The 19,877-nt window shown below is 27.0% G+C and overlaps 2 protein-coding genes across 2 annotated transcripts in view; one reads left to right on the top strand and one right to left on the bottom strand.

Moving 5' to 3' along the window:
- Positions 1 to 3,425: 3,425 nt before the first annotated feature.
- LOC117180790 (arrestin homolog) lies at positions 3,426 to 14,485 on the top strand. Its single transcript, XM_033373333.1, has 7 exons — positions 3,426 to 3,562; positions 3,653 to 3,774; positions 3,847 to 4,146; positions 7,623 to 7,850; positions 8,008 to 8,196; positions 10,646 to 10,814; positions 13,982 to 14,485. The coding sequence occupies exons 1-7, from the start codon at positions 3,496 to 3,498 to the stop codon at positions 14,125 to 14,127; spliced, it is 1,221 nt and encodes a 406-aa protein (XP_033229224.1). The 5' UTR covers positions 3,426 to 3,495; the 3' UTR covers positions 14,128 to 14,485.
- Positions 14,486 to 14,650: 165 nt separating this feature from the next.
- Positions 14,651 to 19,877, bottom strand: part of LOC117180705 (general transcription factor IIE subunit 1) — an 18,986-nt gene continuing 13,759 nt past the window's right edge. Inside the window, exons 7-8 of the mRNA XM_033373224.1 lie at positions 15,932 to 16,157; positions 14,651 to 14,983 (exon numbers count right to left, since the gene is read on the bottom strand). Coding sequence (XP_033229115.1) covers positions 14,808 to 14,983; positions 15,932 to 16,157 — 402 coding nt within the window. The 3' untranslated portion in view covers positions 14,651 to 14,807. The remainder of the gene's footprint in view (positions 14,984 to 15,931; positions 16,158 to 19,877) is intronic.

Raw genomic sequence — 19,877 nt, 5'->3', positions numbered from 1 at the left:
GAAAAAATCGTGTGACAACTAACAAGGTCACCTTTCAGAGAGGTGTCTTTCAGGGCGACACCATGAGCCCACTCCTCTTTTGCCTTACATTATTGTCACTATTTTTAACACTTCGCCATTCATTTGGAATAGTTCCATGGACGAAGAACGAGCTCAGATCCCTTGATATCGGGACAACAAAGGTTGTGCACATGAACAAAAGCATGCATCTTAAGTCTTCCGTTCCGCGACTGAACATTTCACGCCGGTAAATGGGTCGCGAAATATTGAGTCCTGAATGTCTTCACAACAGGATTATTCTGGGTACAGCGCATAGAGTTGTAAATGGAAGAGACTCTCTTCTTAAAATGGTCAGGAATCACGAAGAAGTGGGCAAAGGAGCGTTTCTGTACAAAGCAGCGGAGGAGGCTGCTGAAACACTCGGACTTGACTTCAGTATTAGGGGTGAGCAAAATGCATTATATCTTATCCATCTCGAGTACTCACTTCTGAAAGCCCGGATTAAGAAAGCACAAAAGAAAAACTTTCGTGAACAGCTCCTCGATAAGAGGATGCACGGTATCTTCCACAGAAATGTGAAGGATCAGTCAATGTCTTGTGAGCTAACGTTTGCTTTCCTTAAATCGCCCGGATTGAAGTCTGGTACGGAGGGTTTCATCTTTGCATGCCAAGACGGTGTCATTTCCACCTTAACATACCGTCGCCACATTTTGAGCCAAGACATTCCCGATGATAGCTGTAGGGCGTGCCATGCACACCCCGAGCATTTAGCTTACATACTATCTAGTTGTCCAACTCACGCGGGAACGACCTACATTCAAAGGCAGAATGCGGCACTAAGAGTGCTTTATTACCACCTCTGTCACTCTTACGGCATTAACCTTAATATCGCTCCTCTAAATGCTCCTAGGGAAATTGAGTCAATTGTCGAGAATGGGAAGTGCCGCATATACTGGAACTTTATATTCCCGACAATTGTTTCTGTTGCTCACTCGAGGCCTGACATGGTTCTTCTTGACTTCGAGAAGCGAACCATGTTCGTTATCGAATTTTCGGCACCAGCTGACAAAAACATCATAACCAAGGATAATCAAAAGAAAGAGAGGTATCGAGACCTTATAAGCCTAAAACCTTATAAGCCTAAAAAGCATCCCTGTGTGTCAACAATATGCTAAAACACTTGCGGGAAAAATGCAGAAGGCGGTTGTCCTTGGGTCGTTCCGTGTTCTTAGGGTGCACGAGGCTTTTGCTGGATCGTCGTATTGATTCCTTTACAGACTGTAACTACCTATCTCACGGTCGTGAGACGTGGTTGTGGCTGAAATTTTTTACCGCGATTTCGCTGGGAGCGGGTGCAATTTTCCAGATTAGCACCCGCTCCCGGCGAAATCCTGCGGTTGTCCTTATGACAAATTTTTAATTATATATATACTTTAAATGCATTTATATATTTGAGAATCTTTGAAATACTGTGAAATTGTTGAATGAAAAAATGTAAATTTGGGATTTTCCATTATTTTGTATGCTGTCAAAATTCGAATTTTTGATGAATTTTTTCCTTAATTTTTTTCATGCCGTGCGTTATTTGGCTTAAAATGTTCATTTTCGTGTGCTTTTTGAAATTTTGTAAACAATTTAACTCTGGTAATTTTTGGTTTTATGAAAAAAGTCATCAGGATACATTTTTCAAATCACTTTTTGAATTTTATATCCAAAATAAGTGGCTAACAAACTTGACCTTTAGTCTCGGACACTAAAAGAGTGTACCAGAGACAAAAACTGGGGGGGGGGTCAAATTTTACACAGATCTAATAAATTCTCTGACGAGAATGTAAAAATGAAAATTCATTACATTGAAAATTTAACTATTTTGTTGAAAATTGTTTTTTTTTGTAAAGCAATTTTTCTTTAACTGAAAATTTAACAGTTCCATTTATGGTTGAAAACTGATCTTTTTCAGTTTTAAATTCTACTGGTAGAAAATTTTTCTTTTTTAGTTAAAAATTGAACTATTTCGTAAAAAATTTATTTATTTTTTTGAGAAATCGTCTTTTTCGGTAGAAAGTTAATCTTCTTGTTTAAAAATTCTTTTTTCGTTAAGAATAAAACTACTTGGTTGGAAGTTAAACTCTTTTATTAAAATATCATCTTTTTGGTTTAAAATTGATCTATTGCAGTTGGAGGACTTAAAATTTTAATTGAAAATTTGCTTTTTCTGGTGGAAAATTAATTATTTTAATTGGAAATTTAACTATTTCATTTTTGATTGATAATTATTCTTTTTTAGATAAAAATTGAACTATTTTGTGGAAAATTGATCTTCTTTAGTTGAAATTAATCTATGAGAGACAAATTCAAGAAATTAATTTTTATGTTTCCAGTAATACTTGATTATTTAATTAATAGATGGTACTTATATATTAAAGAATATCTTGTAATGTAAGTTGTCAACGCTTTCTAAATGGAAAATATTAATTTAATCCTTAAATACTGAAAAAAATTATTTCTTATAAACTCCCAAAACTGTATACATATTGCGAGTTCATTATTAAAAAAAAATGAAATAGAAAAGAAACCTGCAATTGCCAGGGAATTTTCTTCCAGGATTGCAAATGAAATTTTTAATAAAAGGAAGTCAATATTTTTCACATTTTCCAGAAATATTGAATAAAAAAAGGCAACAGTTTTCTGATTTTCCAGAAAGAAAAATTCAGTTACGTTCTCGCACTCGAAGTGCTTCGAATCTGAAACTGAAGATGCATCTGAATGAAAGCGAAAAAAAAGATTTACTCGAAGAAGAGAGTTCCCGTTAATTAAAAGAATTTGATAAAGGCAAGGCCAATCTCTAATTGGTCAAATAATATTTGTAGACGTTTTGCAATTTTCACCTAATGAAATAATTGTACTTTTTTGAACCGATCCGTAACTAATATCATCTAAAAGTGTCACTCATGTGCTTTTAAAATCATTATATATAAACCCATCTATTTTCATTTAACTTAGAACTGAAAATTTTGAAAAAATTATTTCAAAATTCTGTAATCGCATGTAATTTTAAATTCGAACACAACTTTTACCATATTTATTCTACATGTTTAAAAATTTAGAATTGTCTTTAAGAGCACAAAAAAATTTATCCTGTGAACAAAATTGACCGATTTGTCGCTGAGAAAACGCGCCGGGTAATTTTAACCCTTGTGGGATAAGAACGGCTACTAAAATACGTGGGGTAAATGAGGGTTAAAAAAAGATTGCACCTCTAGAAAAAGTCTTACTGGATCGACTTGACGATTTCGAGGGACTGAATTATGATTTTAGAGCACGTAACCGGTGTAGGCATTGATCTCATTAGACAAATCAGGTAATAGAATAACACCATTATGCTAAGGCTTCGGGGAGGAAGCCTTTGCGAGGCTATATGAAGTTGAGGGCGCAAAGAAAAAATCCGTCACTTCTGGGCGGGAAACAAACTTCTGGTTTTCCATCGGCTAAAATATGTTTCCTCTAATATTCTTGGTGTTCGTAGTGGCTATAAAGGTTTTCAAAAAGACGACCCCAAATGGTAAGTCTACTAAACATTTGAACTGGTTGTTGTTTTTTAGTCAGATTTTCAATTAATAAGCTGTGTCAATTAATAAACTGTGAATATCAGGCAAGGTCACAGTGTATCTTGGAAAAAGGGACTTTATCGATCACTTGGATAATATCGATCCAATCGATGGGGTCATAGTCGTCGAAAATGATTATCTCCAAGGGAGAAAAATCTACGGTCAGGTAAATGGGGTTTTTTAATTTTTGGTTCAGTGAATTTGACTCTTGAGAAAATTTTCATTAATTTTTTATTAGGTTGTGACAACCTATCGATATGGTCGAGAGGAAGATGAAGTAATGGGTGTGAAGTTTAGCAAGGAACTAATCCTGTGTCGAGAACAGATTGTGCCAGCAAAAAAAGAAAAAATTGAAACAACCCCAATCCAAAATCGATTGCTGAAGAAATTGGGACAAAATGCTTATCCATTTGTCTTCCATTTCCCTCCAAATGCTCCAAGTTCTATTACCCTTCAACCTGGTGATGACGATCAGGGAAAACCTCTTGGAGTCGAATATGTCGTCAAGGTGTATGTTGCAGAAAACGAGGAAGACAAGGTAGACATTAAAACTATTATTTTTTATTATAATTATTTTATCTTCATTATCCTAATATATCTATTAAAATTGAATGTATTTGCATTGTTCACTCAACTCCCGATATAAGACCCCACGGGCTTACGATATTCCTCGAACTGATGGTCTTCAGAAAACTATGAAAATTTCCTGGTTTTTATTAAAAGATTTTTCCTTAGAAATCTTATGATTTTGGAAGAAAATTGCGAGAGAATTTTTTCTTTGATAAAATCACAATAGAGCGATGAACATTGAACGCAATCGAGTTTTAGTGAAAACTGTTACGACACATTTTTCCCCTACCTATTTTTTAGAGCTTTTTCAGTCCTGTCTGTTTATGTTTGGATTCCCCTCGATTTAGAATAAAAGACAGTGCAACCCATGAGCGAAATCGGCCTTATATCGAGAGTTCAGTGTATACGTTTGATTTATTATTCAAAAAATAGTATCAATTATTGAAAAAGTTAATTTCCTAATCAGTAAAAGTACTAAACCAGTAAAAATTCATCAGTATTGTTTGTGAAATGTCTAAAGTATGTTTGCTATCGATAAATGGCATTTAGGATTCCTAATACGGAAACCCAGCGACTGCATTTCTCTAATTGTCTTTTTTACGTACGTCATTAGTAAGAATGGTTATATAAGTGTAAAGCGCTTACATAAAAAAAGTAGAGTGTGTCACTTGAGCCTGTAACATTTTCCTTGAAACACTTTAAAGTTCTAAATCTTAGGATTAATCTGAAGCCTTTGACCTAAGACAATTATTTAATTAATATGATTCAATAATTTAGAAACAAGTCTTCAATATTCAATGCTTTAAAAAATATTACGCAAGTTTCTTAGATTCTTATAATTTTTATAATCACATTATATATTTGAAAGAAAATTGGTAATTTTACACAATTACCGGTTTAACTATTTTCTTCAAATTTAACATTAATTCGAATGAAGACGATCTATTGCATTTCCATAGAAAATAATTATTTAAGCAATTTTGGACTTAGCCAATCCGAAGAAGTGGCATTTTCTCTGAAAACTTTAATCCATTGAATTCATTCTAATTAAAATCCAGTCTTTGATTTTCATATAACATGTAAGACCTCCTAATTTTTAAACAGAAATGAAAAAATTGAGAAAATACCAAACTTTTTTTTTAAATACACACTCCCGATTTATGCAAAATAAATTATTTACAAAAATGCTAAATATATTTTTAAAGATTTCACAGAAAAGTCCAGATTTCACAAAGATTTTAAGTGCTTCAAGAGATTTCAACGAACTCAAAAAAATTTCAGAAGATTTCACAAAGATTTCAAGGATTGCAAAGCCGAATTATGTTTGCAAACAATTAAGAATTTGTTTATTTTTTAGTTCTGCTCTTTCTGCATCTTCTTGTTTAAAAATTAATCTTTTTGGTTAAAATTATTTTTTTTAACTGAAATTTTAACTTCAATTTCCGGTTGATAATTGATCTTTTTTGGAAGAAATTAATCTTCTTGTTAGAAAATGTATCTTTTTGGTTTAAAATACAACTATTCTAGTTGGATATTCATCATTTTAGTAGAATTTTCATAAGTTTGGTTGCAAATTAATTTTTTAACTGAAAATTTAATTATTCCATTTCTGGTTTAAAAATTATCTTTCTTAATTGAAAATCCTACTATTTGATTAAGAATTCATGTATTTTGTTAAAAACTCGTATTTTGGGTAGAAAATTTTAGTTTTTTGTTAAAAATTGAAGTATTCCAGTTAAATATTCATGATTTATTTTATTATTTTCTGGGTTAAAAATTCAACTATTCCAGGTAAAGATTCATTTTTTTTAGTTTAAAATTAATGTATTCCCACTGAAGATTTATTATTTTATTTACAAATTTATCACTGCTTGAAAATTAATGTTTTATCTAAAAATTTATCTTCTCAATTTTTGGTTGATAGTTTATCTTTTTGGGTTGAAACTTGATCTTTTTTCGTTAAAAATTCATGTATTTTGTTAAAAAATCGTCTTTTTGGTACAAAATTAATCTTCTTGTTTGAAAATTCAATTATTCTAGTTAAATTTTCATGATTTTAGTCGAAAAGTCATCTTTTTTAAATACAAAATTCAACTATTCAATTATTCAAAAGATTTATCATTTTAGTTGAAAATTCACAACTATGGCTGAAAATTTGTATTTTTTTTTGCGGAAAACTAATTTTCAAACTGAAAATTTTATCTGTTCCCTTTCTTGTTGAAAACTGATCGTTTTTAGTTCAAAATGCAACTATTTCATCGAAAATTGAACTGTTTGGTTGAGAATTCATACATTATGTTGAAAAATTGTATTTTTTTGTTGAAAACTGTATTTTATATTTAAAATTGAACTATTTGAATAAAAATGCAACAATCTTGTTAACATTGCATTATTGAACATGCACACGTAGTCACGGCCTTAAAATTAATAAAATAATAATTCAAATAAAAAAATAAAAATTCAAACTGATATGTAAATTCAAGGTTAAAAATTATTATAAAGTGACAAAATCAGACCGAAATTTTCAAAAGCTCGTGAAATTTCGAAGTTATTTTGATATTCAAGTTCAAGCTGGACGAATAGCGTGATTTTTCGAATTTTAGATCTTTATTTTGAATAAGAATTTGACGCTTTGAGGGGGAAATTAATCAGTCGGGATTTTAATTTTTAAATCTATTTTATTTTATTATTTGGGTTAAGGGCATGTGATACTTACAGTTTCCCCGGCTTTTTTCCCACGAAAATGAAAATTTTTAAAAACTGAAATCGGAGATGCTATAAAATATCATAACGGACGTTAGTTCCGGGAGATTAGTTACTATGTTTCTTTGTTATTCCAAAGTTTTCGGCCAAAAATATTGTGTAGTTTGGAAGCAACGCTCGGGTGAATTGTAACACACATAACCTCGAAATATACACGCACGTTGTTAGCAATATCAATAATTTTTTGATAACAAAAACAAAACAAAAAAAAAGTGTGTGGGGACGTCCTCTAGCATGTTCGCTATCATTTCCCATATTTTGAAGGCAAAATATTTCTTATCCTAGGAAAAAAGCCGGAGGAATCTAACACTGAAAAAATCGATACTATTTCCTAAGCGCTATGCAAATTAATCACATTTTGCTAAATTAAATTTTTTTAAATTAATCCACAAAAAAAGTGTGTGGGGACATCCGTTAGCATGTTCGCTATCATTTCCCAAATTTTTAAGACAAAATATTTATTATTCTAGAAAAAAAGCCGGGGGAACCTAAAACTGGTAAAATCGACAATTTTCTAAGTATCACTATCACATGCCCTTAAGCTAAAAACTATAGGAAAATACTTATTTGGTTTGTCAAACACTAGGTTAATTAGGCGGGAAATTTGAATGTGGCGGGAAATACGTCTCTACTTTGAAATTATATTGAAAGATGTTGATGTTAATTATTTATTGATTTCAGGGACACAAAAGATCAGCAGTTGCTCTTGCAATAAAAAAATTGCAATATGCTCCACCAACTCGTGGACGCAGACTTCCCAGTTCTCTTGTTTCGAAGGGATTTACATTTTCCCAGGGAAAAATCAATTTGGAGGTGACATTGGATAGGGAAATTTATTATCATGGGGAGAAAGTAGCTGCCAATATCATTATTACTAACAACTCACGAAAGTCTGTCAAGAATATTAAAGTGAGCCTCTTTTATTAATAATGTTACTCAAAAATGAAATTTTTAATCAATTTAAAAAAAAAAAATTGGAGGTTTATTTTTATTTTTGGAATAATGTGCTTAAATTTGTTCCTGAGCGTATAAAATATTTAGTAATGAGTTTTTATTTATTTTTTAGATGTTTGTCGTTCAGCATTGTGAAGTGACGATGGTAAACGCTCAATTTTCTCGACATGTAGCCAGTCTAGAAACCCGAGAAGGTTGTCCAATTACTCCTACTTCATCTTTTACGAAACAATTTTATCTTGTTCCTTTGGCTAGCAGCAATAAGGATCGACGTGGAATTGCACTCGATGGTCATCTCAAGGTAAATTATTATCAATTTTTTAATTTTCATATTAGATATTGAATTATTTAATTATAAATCGAAAAAGTAATATATTTGAAATTAAGACTCTATATATTCCTATCTGAAAAAAGTAGTGTTCGAAAATCTCGCAATTATTATTTTTTGAAAACCGGATTGGCTTTTCATTACTTGAATTTATTTTATATGTTATTTTTTTTTAAATTAAATCTACAAATAACCCCTTTTGATAAGAAAAATCATCGAAATCTTTATACGAATTCAGAAAAATGTGTGATTATTAAATAATCTGGCGTAATTATAATAAAACATTAAAATTATCTCATTAAATATTGCAAATATTATACATGTTTTATGTTAGTATGATTTTCTTATCATGAATTTCCTATAACCTTTTCGCAATTATAAGAATAATTATATAAATAAATAATATTAAAATATTGAAATAATTAGTGCAAAAAGTAGAATAAAGTATGAATTAATAATTTATTTTTAGGCTGTGTTATTTTTTATGGAAAATTAGCATTCTCAAATAAAAATTATCACGATTTCCAATTTACAACAATTTTAGTTTACGTTAGCATTTTACATCTAAATGGGATATTTTTAATAAAAAATTATTAGATTCCAAAAATTAAACATTTCTTCATTGTTAATAATTTACATTTTCCGATTTTGTTAGCACCATTTTTTAACACAATTTTAGGTAACGTTAGCGTAATAACCGTAATATCCAAAAATCTTCTATTAAAAATCATTATAATTTGAACAAGATTTAGAATCTTTTAACAAGTTTGAATTATATTAGTGCTTTTCGTTGCAAAAATTGGTATTTTTAAACAAATTTAAAATAAAACTTTTTATATCTCAATCATTTCAAAGAAGATTTACAACAACGAACAGTTTTAGGTTATGTTGTCATTTTACATTGGAAATCTGTATTAGAAAGTAAAACAAAACCATATATTTCAAAGGACATTAAAATTTGTTGTACAATATTAGGTTAAGGTATCGATATAATTTCAAAGGCGATTTATAATTTTGGAACAATTTAAGGTTATGTTAACGGTTTTCATCGTTTTAATTAAAAATCGGTTATTTCAAACAAAAATCTTAACCGTTCAAATCAGTATTATTAATGGAAAAATCATTGGATTTCAAAGAAGATAACGTTTTTCGACGGAAATTTCTATATAGATTTGAAAGAAGATTTGCAATTTGGAAAGAATTTTAGGTTATCTTAAGATTTTTCACTGGAAATCCGTTATTTTGAATAAAATAAATCATTTAAATTCAAAAACTAAACCATTTTTTGTGTTATGTTAGTGATTTTCGTCTAAAATTCCAATTGTTCGTAAAAACTCATTAGATTTCAAATAATATTTACAATATTTGAACAATGATAGAGTATGTTAAAGTTTGTTTTTACCAGAAATCGGTTATTTTAAACAAAATTAATCACGTGACTTCAAAAATTAAACTTTACAATTTGGAACCATTTCTGTCATTTTATGTTAGTGTTTTTTGTGGAAATTTATTGTTATGTTTAATAACAAATTATTAGATTTATCAAGAATATTTACAATTTTCAACAATTTTATGTTATGTCGGTGTATTTCATCTGTAATTAATAGTTTTAAACAAAAATCTTTAGATTGAAATCCAATGGTTTTTGTTTATTATTTTATTAAATTATTGCATTTCAAAGAAAATTCATCAGTTTTACACCATTTAAGGTTACGTTGTTATTTTACATCGAAAATTGCTATTTTAAAACAAAAATCATTATTATTCGAACAAAATTTAGAATATTTTAACAGTATCCCATTATTTTAGTGTGTTTCGTCGAAAATTGGTATTTGTAATAAAAAAAATTATATTCAACAAAACATTCACAAATTTTTCACAATTGTAGGTCATTTTTTGTGTTTCGTCTGAAATTGGTATTTTTAGATTATTAGAATTAAAAGGAAATTGATAATTTTTAAACAGTTTCATGTTACTTTGCAATTTTAATTGAAAAATTGGTATTTTAAAACAAAAATCACTATAATTCGAACAAGATTTCAAATATTTTAAGAATTTTTAATATGTTAAGAATTTTTCGTCGGATATCGGTATGTTTAAAAAAAATTCGACGGCTTGATTGTTCTTGCTTTAATTTTCTATTACTTTAGTTAATATTTATTATGAAATGCAAAAATGCTGTTTTATTATTAATTTTATATTCTATTTCAAAACTTTTGTGAGAAAAAAAAATCAAGCGCGTGTAAGTTTTCTAGTTTTGTTTAAATATTCAGTGAATTTCTGATGATTTAAATATGCATACTTTTAGTTTAAAAATACAATATTCTAATTTTGAATGTATTGTTTCTTGCATTAATTTTTTAACTTATTTGAATGGTAATTTATTACAGAATTTGAATAATTTTAAAAATATTGTTTTCAGGAGGACGATGTAAATCTTGCGTCTTCGACGATGGTCGCAGAAGGAAAAAGTCCAGGAGAAGCAATGGGAATCGTAATTTCCTATTCCGTTCGAGTGAAATTAAATTGTGGAACCCTGGGTGGAGAATTAGTTACTGACGTTCCATTCAAACTTATGCATCCCGCTCCAGGTAATTTTTTTTTATCGTTCACTTTAAACCTCACAATATTTAAATGTCAACAGGAGAATACAATTCTTTAATGATGTTGATTTCAATGTTAAAATCTGAATAAAATCTTTTTTCTAATTACAAATTTCAATTGGAAAGTTGTTTACTTTTAAAGAAAAAATTTTATTTTATTAATTCAAATTTAAGTATAATTTTTTAAATTTTGATTGAAATTTTCGAAGCATTACACTTGCATTCTGAATATTTTTAATTTATTAAAAAATAATTAACCTTCTAATTGAATAATTTTTAACCATTTTAATTTTATAATTTTTTAAAAACTGGATGAATTAAATTTTTCTTTTAAAGCTCTACATTTTAACCCAGAAATTAAAAATTTTAGCTGACAACTATTTATATATAAAAAAAGGAATTATTTAGTCAAAATTCTTATCATTTCTAGAAAATATTGTCATTTTTGTATTAATAAAATTGTAATTTTTATAATTGAAGCTTTTAATTATAAAATATTTTTAAATCGTTAGTTTCTAGAACTTTTTTTTTTATAATTTGGAAGCTTTTAATTGATTTGTTTTGAATTCAAGAATTAAATCAATTAATTCAACAATTTAAATTTTTTAATTCACTACATCCGAAATACGACTGATTTTTAATTTGGATTCTTCCAAGTTATAATTTATTAAAAACCTTAAAAGATTTTAAAAGTTTAAATACCTTATTTAATGAATTGGGAATTTTCTCTTAATTTTTTGTCCAAATTCTAATTCATTAAAAACCTAAACTATTTCAAAAGCAAGATTTCAAATTTTGCATTTTTAAAACTTTATTTAAAATTCGAATTGTTTGTTTACATAATTCTAACTACATTTAAATTTTTAATATTTTTAATCGACTTTCAAATTCGTGTTACTGTATAAATTATATTTTTAAAGTTTGTGAGCTTTAATCCCGAATTTAGAAAATTCAGCCATTTTTATTTTAAAAATCAGGAAATTTATTATTAAAATTATTTTTTCTTTCAAGATTAATCATTCGAAGGGTTTGAGTTTCTTTATCAAAAATTCTCGAAAAAATTGATCATCATAAAATAATTTTAACTTTACTTAACTTCAATATATCTACTAAAAATTGTTATTTAGTAGGAAGCTTTCGAAATCTTTAGCTTTTAAATTTCGAATATTTTTTGTTAGCTTTCAAATTAATTGCAGTTCTTCAAAAAATCATTTATTTCGTCGGATCGTCCACATTTAGAACTTTCGATGTTTAAAATTAATTTTCAGGAAATTTGCTGAAAATTTAACTATTCCAGATGAAACATTAATTACTTTGCTGTAAATTTGTTTTTTTATTGTTGAAAATTTCAGTTAAATATTTATCATTTTAGTTAAAAATGCATCTTTTCGTTTGAAAATAAAACTACTTGGTTGGCAGTTTAACTCTTTGTTAAAAATTCAGAATTTTATTTGAAAAGTCATTAGTTTGGCTTTATTTTCTAAGGATTTTTTGAATTTAAAAGTCATTAAAAGTTTGGTTCGTCTTTGGTTGATCATTTATTTTTTTAACTGAAAATTTAACTTATCCATTTTTTGTTGAAAACTAATTTTTTTGGTTGAAAATTCGACTATTTTAAAAAAAATTTTCTTCTTTAATAGAAAATTCAGCCATTTTATTGAAGATTAATACTTTGGTTTGAAAATCGCCTTTTTAGTCAGAAAATAAATCATCTAGTTTTAAAAATTAATCTTCTTGTTTAAAAATTCATCTTTTTGGTACAAAATTCAAGTATTACAATTAAATATTTATCATTTTAGTTGAAAATGCATCTTTTCGATTGAAAATAAAACTGCTTAGCTGAAAGTTAAACTTTCTGTTAAAAATTCATCTACTTGGTTAAAAGTTGATCTATTTCAGTTGAAAATTCAGCATTTTATTTGAAAATTCATTACTTTGGCTGCATTTTTTTTGCTGACAAAGAATTATTTTTTAAATAATTAGGAAGTTTTGTGAATCTTTAGCTTTCAAGTTTTAGATATTTTTATAACCTTCAAATTAATTGCAGATTTTTTCTCGTTCTTCAAAAAAATTATTTATTTAGACAGATAGATTGAATTTTTAAAGAGCGTCTATTTTTATTAAATTTTTCAATTCGTTATTTTCTGGAGATTTAGGTTGGATTTAAGAAATATAAAATATTTTCGAAGAGATTTTTGTAATTTAAAATGTATTACAAGTTTGGTTCGTGTTTGGTTGAACATTAATTTTTTTAACTGAAAATTTCATTTATCCATTTTTTGTTGAAAACTGATATTTTCTCATTGAAAACTCAACTATTAAAAAAAATTTCCTTCTTTAACATAAAATGCAGCTATTTCATTGAAATTTAATAAATAACTTTGTTGGAAAACCTTCTTTTTAGTTAGAAAATAAATCATCTAGTTTTGAAAATTAATCTTATTTAAAAATTCATTTTTTGGTATAAAATTCAAGTATTACAGTTACATATTTATCATTTTAGTTGAAAACGCATCTTTTCGGTTGAAAATAAAACTGCTTGGTTGAAAGTTAAAATATGTTAAAAATTGATCTATTCCAGTTGAAAATTCATTATTTTAGTTGTTGAAAATTCATTGCTTTGGTTAGCATTTTTTTTAAATTAATTTTTTAATTCATTACAGATTTTTTATCGTGTTTCAAAAAATTATTTATCCAGTCGAATCGTGACAATTTTTAATTTTGGAAATTTGTAGTTTAATTGCATTTTTAAACTGCATACATTTTTATTTAATTCTTATATTCGTTAAATTCTGGAGATTTCAGTTGAATTTAATAAATATAAACCTTATTTTTAAAGGGTTTCTTCAATTTAAAAATCTTCAAAAGTTTAATTTTTATTTAGATTTCGAAAATAAAAAGCTTTTGAATTCCCATTTGCTAATTTTGATGCATACATTGTAATACCTTAATTCTTAAAAACTTTGAATTTATTTTAAAATCCGGTGATTTTAAATTAAACATAATAAAATTAATTTTCAAATTATGTAATTCTACACCTATTACCATATAGGCTGTCGATAAATTAAACATATTTACTATACTTACCAAATTTGGATTTTGTAAATGTAGGGCCTATATTTAAAAAATGTTTCTCTAATAATCAAACATTCTAGGATCCCTCGAAAAGGAACAAGCCTGTCTAAAAAAGACTAAGAGCATGGACAGATCTCGCTACGAAAACTCCTGTTACGCAAACGACGACGACGACAACATCGTCTTCGAGGATTTCGCCCGTCTCCGTCTGAACGAGCCTGAATAAATTCTACAGACTCAACCCAAATTGTGAATGATACCGCGATGACCAATACCACGAAATCTCAATTGCCATCGGAGAAAGCGCCAACACATCCGAAAATTCGATCTGTGTTATCTGCCACGAGCGACAAACCCCCATGACGCCTATACGAATTGTGAAATTCTTATTTTTTTAAAACTGATTTAAAAATTTCACCAGAAAATGATACTAATAATGTAAAAAAAAAAGAGAAAAACACCATAAAAATTGAGTTACCATCACCCCCGAATTTCAGCTCGATAGTGGTGGTCGGTCCGAAATTCAATTGGGGGTGAGCAAAAAAATATATTTTCAAGTAAGTTTAAATAATTTTCTGTATCTATGTAAGATTTAAAAAAAACCTCCCGTCTTGCCAGAAGTGACGCTGTATATCTATATTATTTAATTTGTATCATAACAGTTAAACAATTCTAATTTATGATTTTAAATTTAAAAATTGTTTTCGTATTTGTTAGTTGTTTGTTGATAAAAAAAAGAGTACTAACTTATCTTGTCTTGTATCGTTGAATTGTTTATTCTCTGATAAAAAATAAAGTTTATAAAACTCTTTAAAACTGATGGTTTCAACGATTTAGAAAGGGTCGTTTATTTCTTTTCTATAGAAAAATATTGGCACAATTTCCATCTGGCTATTGAAATGGAAATTAATCGTACATGTGCGAGTAATATTCCTGGTAAGTTTGGATGTACGTTTCTTTTTCTGTTGGAGTCATTTCGGCAATTAAAGTGTCATTCACGTCGGTTATTGCAACTGTTCTTCCACCTACGGTTATTGTGGGGATCGAGTCTTCGTCTTCGGATTCCATCATCTCGACATCGCCTGGAAATTGTTTTTATTTTTTAATAATAATATAAACATTTTTGTTTGGAAAAGTGGAAGGAGGAAGTGGAACCCTTGAATTTCAAACTTTTAAAATTAAAGTTTTAAAGTTTTCAATTCAAAAATTGTGTATTCAAATGCTCAATAACTTACATGTATAAACTGAAAGGTACCATTTAAAATTACCGAAATTATGCGTTTATTCCTGTATCAATTTTATTTATACAGTTTATTTTTTGTCTTTTTGTTATTTTAAACACAATTTTTAATTTAAGTTTAAGTCTTCATAAAAAAAATCAGAAAATTTAAAGATATTACTTTGAAAATTCAAATAAAAAATAAACAACAAGAATGCTGCAATATAATTGCATTTTTTGGAAATTGCACAATTTTAGACGGTGCCTTTCGAAATTGCTTTATATTTACATACAAAATTATCTAATTCAAAACTGACTATCAAGGCCTTTATTATGAAATTTTTGAATAATTATTTGAATCTGAAACTACAATATTGTGAAATTTTAAATTTTAAACAACCGAGAATTAATCTAAAAATTAATTTAAGAAAAAATTTAGTTTCAAAGCCTCAGATTAAACTGCTTTAGAATAGCACATTCAAAGCCATAATTTTAAATTAAAATTATAAAAATTTTAAAGATGATAAACATATTATTGTATCCCGGGTTGGTGGCCACTCTGTTAATTATATCCTGAGTATTATTTAATGAACTGATCGTGCTAATAATACGTAAGAATATCTTGTAATATAACTTATCAAAGCTTTTTCAATTAAACATTAATTGAATCTCTAAAAATTAAAAGCACAGTTTTTATAATAAACTCGCGAAACTTTATACATAATCCTGGAATCGTCAGGACATTTTTTCCCCAGGATTTCAAGAGTGATCAACTCCCTAGATTGGAAAGAAATTTGAATGATTCTCTTACCAGTTTCGACTGCTTGCATCTCATTAGTTTCTTCATTATCACTACTATCACTCGACTCTGGAGGAAGAACGGCTTTAACGGCGTTAATATTTGTGCCCCCTTTTTTCTCGTGGGCCAATAAAACTGACATTATGTCGTCACCTTGTTTATTGTTCATAGTTCCTGGAGTTGTTGCAGTCGCGGCAGCTTTGTCCAGTATACTTTCTTGTGTAATTGCTCCGTCGGCCTGAAAATATTTAATTTTCAGTCAGAATTTCAGGCCACTCAAAAATAACGGAGAAAAAAATTTCAGTCCATTTGAATTTTGGAATTGAAACCTTTAAAACTGAAGAATATATTGTTAAAAAAGTACACAAGGAGGATTTATTTTGGGTAGGATAATTAAATCTAGAAAATTTTGTGTACGATATTTTATGTATATATTTAGAAGAAAATTATTTAATTATTTTGTGTAGGATTTATATTGTGTTGAAATATTAAATCGGCATTCTCTTGTATAGGTTTGTTTTGGTATAGAAATAGTATTTTACCAAACTTTAAATAAATTAGAAGCTTTAGAAATTAAACAAATTTTTATCATATATTAAACAATTTTAGAAAGAAGAAAAGGCTTCTATTTAAAACTTCTGAACTAGGAAGAATTTCTACTAACAATTACAATTAAACAATTTTTAACGAACCTCAAGATACTGATCAATCTATTTCAAAATTTATAGGTGATAAGGTACCCAAAATAAATATTTACAGTGATATTTGCAATAAAATAAAAATTTAAAGAAACAAAGCAAAATTTTTCATTCCAATTCACAATTTGACAAAAATCGCTTGCATTAATTTTATTTGTTATTTACATAATATGCCCAATGTTCGACAAAGTTGTAAGACTTCAATATTTTCAGTTTTCCTCAGACATAAGCTCATTTTTAACCTCAAGTACGTAATTGAAATAATTTTTAAAAGCTTTCCAAACTGTCCTGAAATTTTTTTCGAGCATGTAGAAACAAAAAAATGTAGGATTAAAAATTATATTAGTTTAAAATATTGAAACCTTACAAGGTTTGGGCAAATTTCGCACATTATTTAGATTAAAAAAAATAGCGATTTTTGAAAAACTAAGAATTATGAATATTTTATATTTTTTTTAGCACAATCGAACATCTAATCTATTTAGAATGTTACATAAGTGATAAGGTACACAAAATGAATTTTTTCAGTGCTATTTGCAATAAAATAAGAATTCAGAGAAACAAAACAAAATTGTCCATTGAAATTTCCAAAATTTAGTTTTTTTAATTTTTCAGCTTATATTAATTTTTTTTCGTTATTTCCATAACATGAGCAATTTTTAAAAATTGCAAGACTTCAATATTTTCAGTCTTTCTAGGACAAAAACCTAAATAACTCAAATAATTTTTAAAACCCTTCAAAACTGATTTATAATTGTGTTGAGCATGTCGAAACTAAGAAAAAGTAGGATTAAAAATGATTATAGTTTTTTTATATATGTAAAAATGAAATGTGGCCTAGGAAATATAAACAAAATTAAAATCTGACAAGATTTTGGAAAATTTTGCGATATTTGAAAAGCTAAAAATTATGTTTTATACTTTTTTTTAGCACAATCGAACATCTAATGTATTTCGAATTTTAAATAGGTTATAAGGTAAACAAAATGAATCTTTACTGTGTCATTTGAATAAAATAAAAGTTTTAACGACCAAAATAAAATTGTCCATTGCAATTCTGAAAGTTTAGTTTTTTTAAATTTTTCAGCTTATATGCATTTTTTTCGTTATTTACATAAAATAACAAATTTTCAAAAATGCTGTAAGACTTCAATATTTTCAGTTTTTCTAGGACAAAACCTCAAATAACACAAAACTCTTTTAAAAGCTTTCCAACCTGACCTAAAATTGTATTGAGCATATAGAAACTAAAAAACAGTAAAATTCAAAATAATTCTAGTTTTTTGAGATATATAAAAATAAAATATAGCCTAGGAAATCTGAAATACTAAAATCTTACAAAATTTGTACATTATGTAAATTACAACAAAAAAGAAAAATAGCGATTTTTGAAAAACTAATAAATATTAATATTTTATACTTTTTTAGCACAATTGAACATCTAATCTACTCCGAATTTTACATAGGTGATAGGGTGCCCAAAATGAATCTTTTCAGTGCTGTTTGCAATAAAATAAATGTTTAAAAAAAGAAAACAAAATTGTCGATTGAAATTCTGAAAGTTTAGTATTTTAGTTTTCAGCTTATATTCATTTTTTTCGTTATTTACATAACATGACCAATTAAAAAAAAAAAAGTTATAAGACTTTTCAATGTTATCAATTTTTCTAGAGCAAGACCTCAAATAACTCAAAATAATGTTTAAATTCTTTCAAAACTGACCTAAAATTGTGTTGAGCATGTAGAAACTAAAAAAAAGTCAGATTTAAAATTATTCTAGTTTGTTAAGATATATAAAAATGAAATTTGGCCTAGTCAATCTGAAATATTAAAATCTTACAACATTTTGGAAAATTTGTACATTATGTAAATTACAACAAAAAAAAAGAAAAGAAAAATAATGATTTTTGAGAAAATTAGAATTATGAATATTTTAAACTTTTTTTTTAGCACAATCGAACATCCGAATTTTAAATAGATTATAGGGTAACCACAATGAATATTTTCAGAGCTGTTTAAATAAAATAAAAGTTTTAACAAACAAAACAAAATTGTCCATTGCAATTCTCAAAGTTTAGTTTTTTAGTTTATATATTTTTTTCGTTAAATAAAACATGTCCTAGGAAATCCAAAAATATTTAAATCTTTTAAGATTTTAGAAAATTTGGCACATTATAAAAATTACAAAAAAAAAGAAGCAAAATAGAGATTTTTGAAAAACTAAGAATTATGAATATTTTCAACTTTTTTTTTAGCACAATCGAACGTCTAATCTATTCCGAATTTTACATAGGTGATAATGTAACATTAAAAATAATTCTAGTATTGTGAAATATATAAAAAGGAAATATGGCCTAGGAAATCTGAAATATTAAAATCTTACAAGATTTTGGAAAATTTGGCACATTATGTAAATTACAAACGAACAAAGAAAAGAAAGATAACGATTTTTGAAAAACTAAGAAATATGAATATTCTATACTTTTTTTTAGCACAATCGAACATTTAATCTATTTGGAATTTTTCATATGTGATAAAGGTACCTAAAATGAATCTTTTCAGTGGTATTTGCAAGAAAATAAAAGTTTTAAAAAACAAAAAAAATTGTCCCTTGCAATTCTCAAAGTTTAGTTTTTTAGTTTATATTATTTTTTCGTTAAATAAAACATGTCCTAGGAAATCTAAAAATATTAAAATCTTACAGGATTGTGGGAAATTTGGCACATTATGTAGATTACAAAAAAAAAGAAAAGTAGTAATTTTTCAAAAAATTAGAAATATGAATATTTTATACTTTTTTTTAGCATAATCGAACATCTAATCTATTCCGAATTTTACATAAATTATAAGGTACCCAAAATGAATCTTTTCATTGTTATTTTCAATAAAATAAAAGTTTCAACAAACAAACCAAAATATGGCCATTACAATTTTCAGAGTTTAGTTTTTTAGCTTTTCAGCTTATATTAACCTTTTTTCGTTATTTACATAACATGACCAATTTAAAAAAAAAAGTTATAAGACTTCAATATTTTCAGTTTTTTAGGACAAAATCTCAAATAACTCAAGTAATTATTAAAAGCTTTTCAAACTGACCTAAAATTGTATTGAGAATGTTGAAACTAAAAAAAAAGTAAGATTAAAAATTATTCTAGTATATATAAGTATTTGAAAAAATATATATTATATTATTAATGATTAAATACATATAAATAAAAATATAAAATAAAAATAAATATAATATAAATTATTAAATCAAG

Source organism: Belonocnema kinseyi, chromosome 1 (assembly GCF_010883055.1).
Source record: "Belonocnema kinseyi isolate 2016_QV_RU_SX_M_011 chromosome 1, B_treatae_v1, whole genome shotgun sequence".
NCBI lineage: Eukaryota > Metazoa > Arthropoda > Insecta > Hymenoptera > Cynipidae > Belonocnema > Belonocnema kinseyi.
The sequence above is the reverse complement of the archived record's forward strand: the minus strand, read 5'-3'. Positions and strand labels throughout refer to the sequence as shown.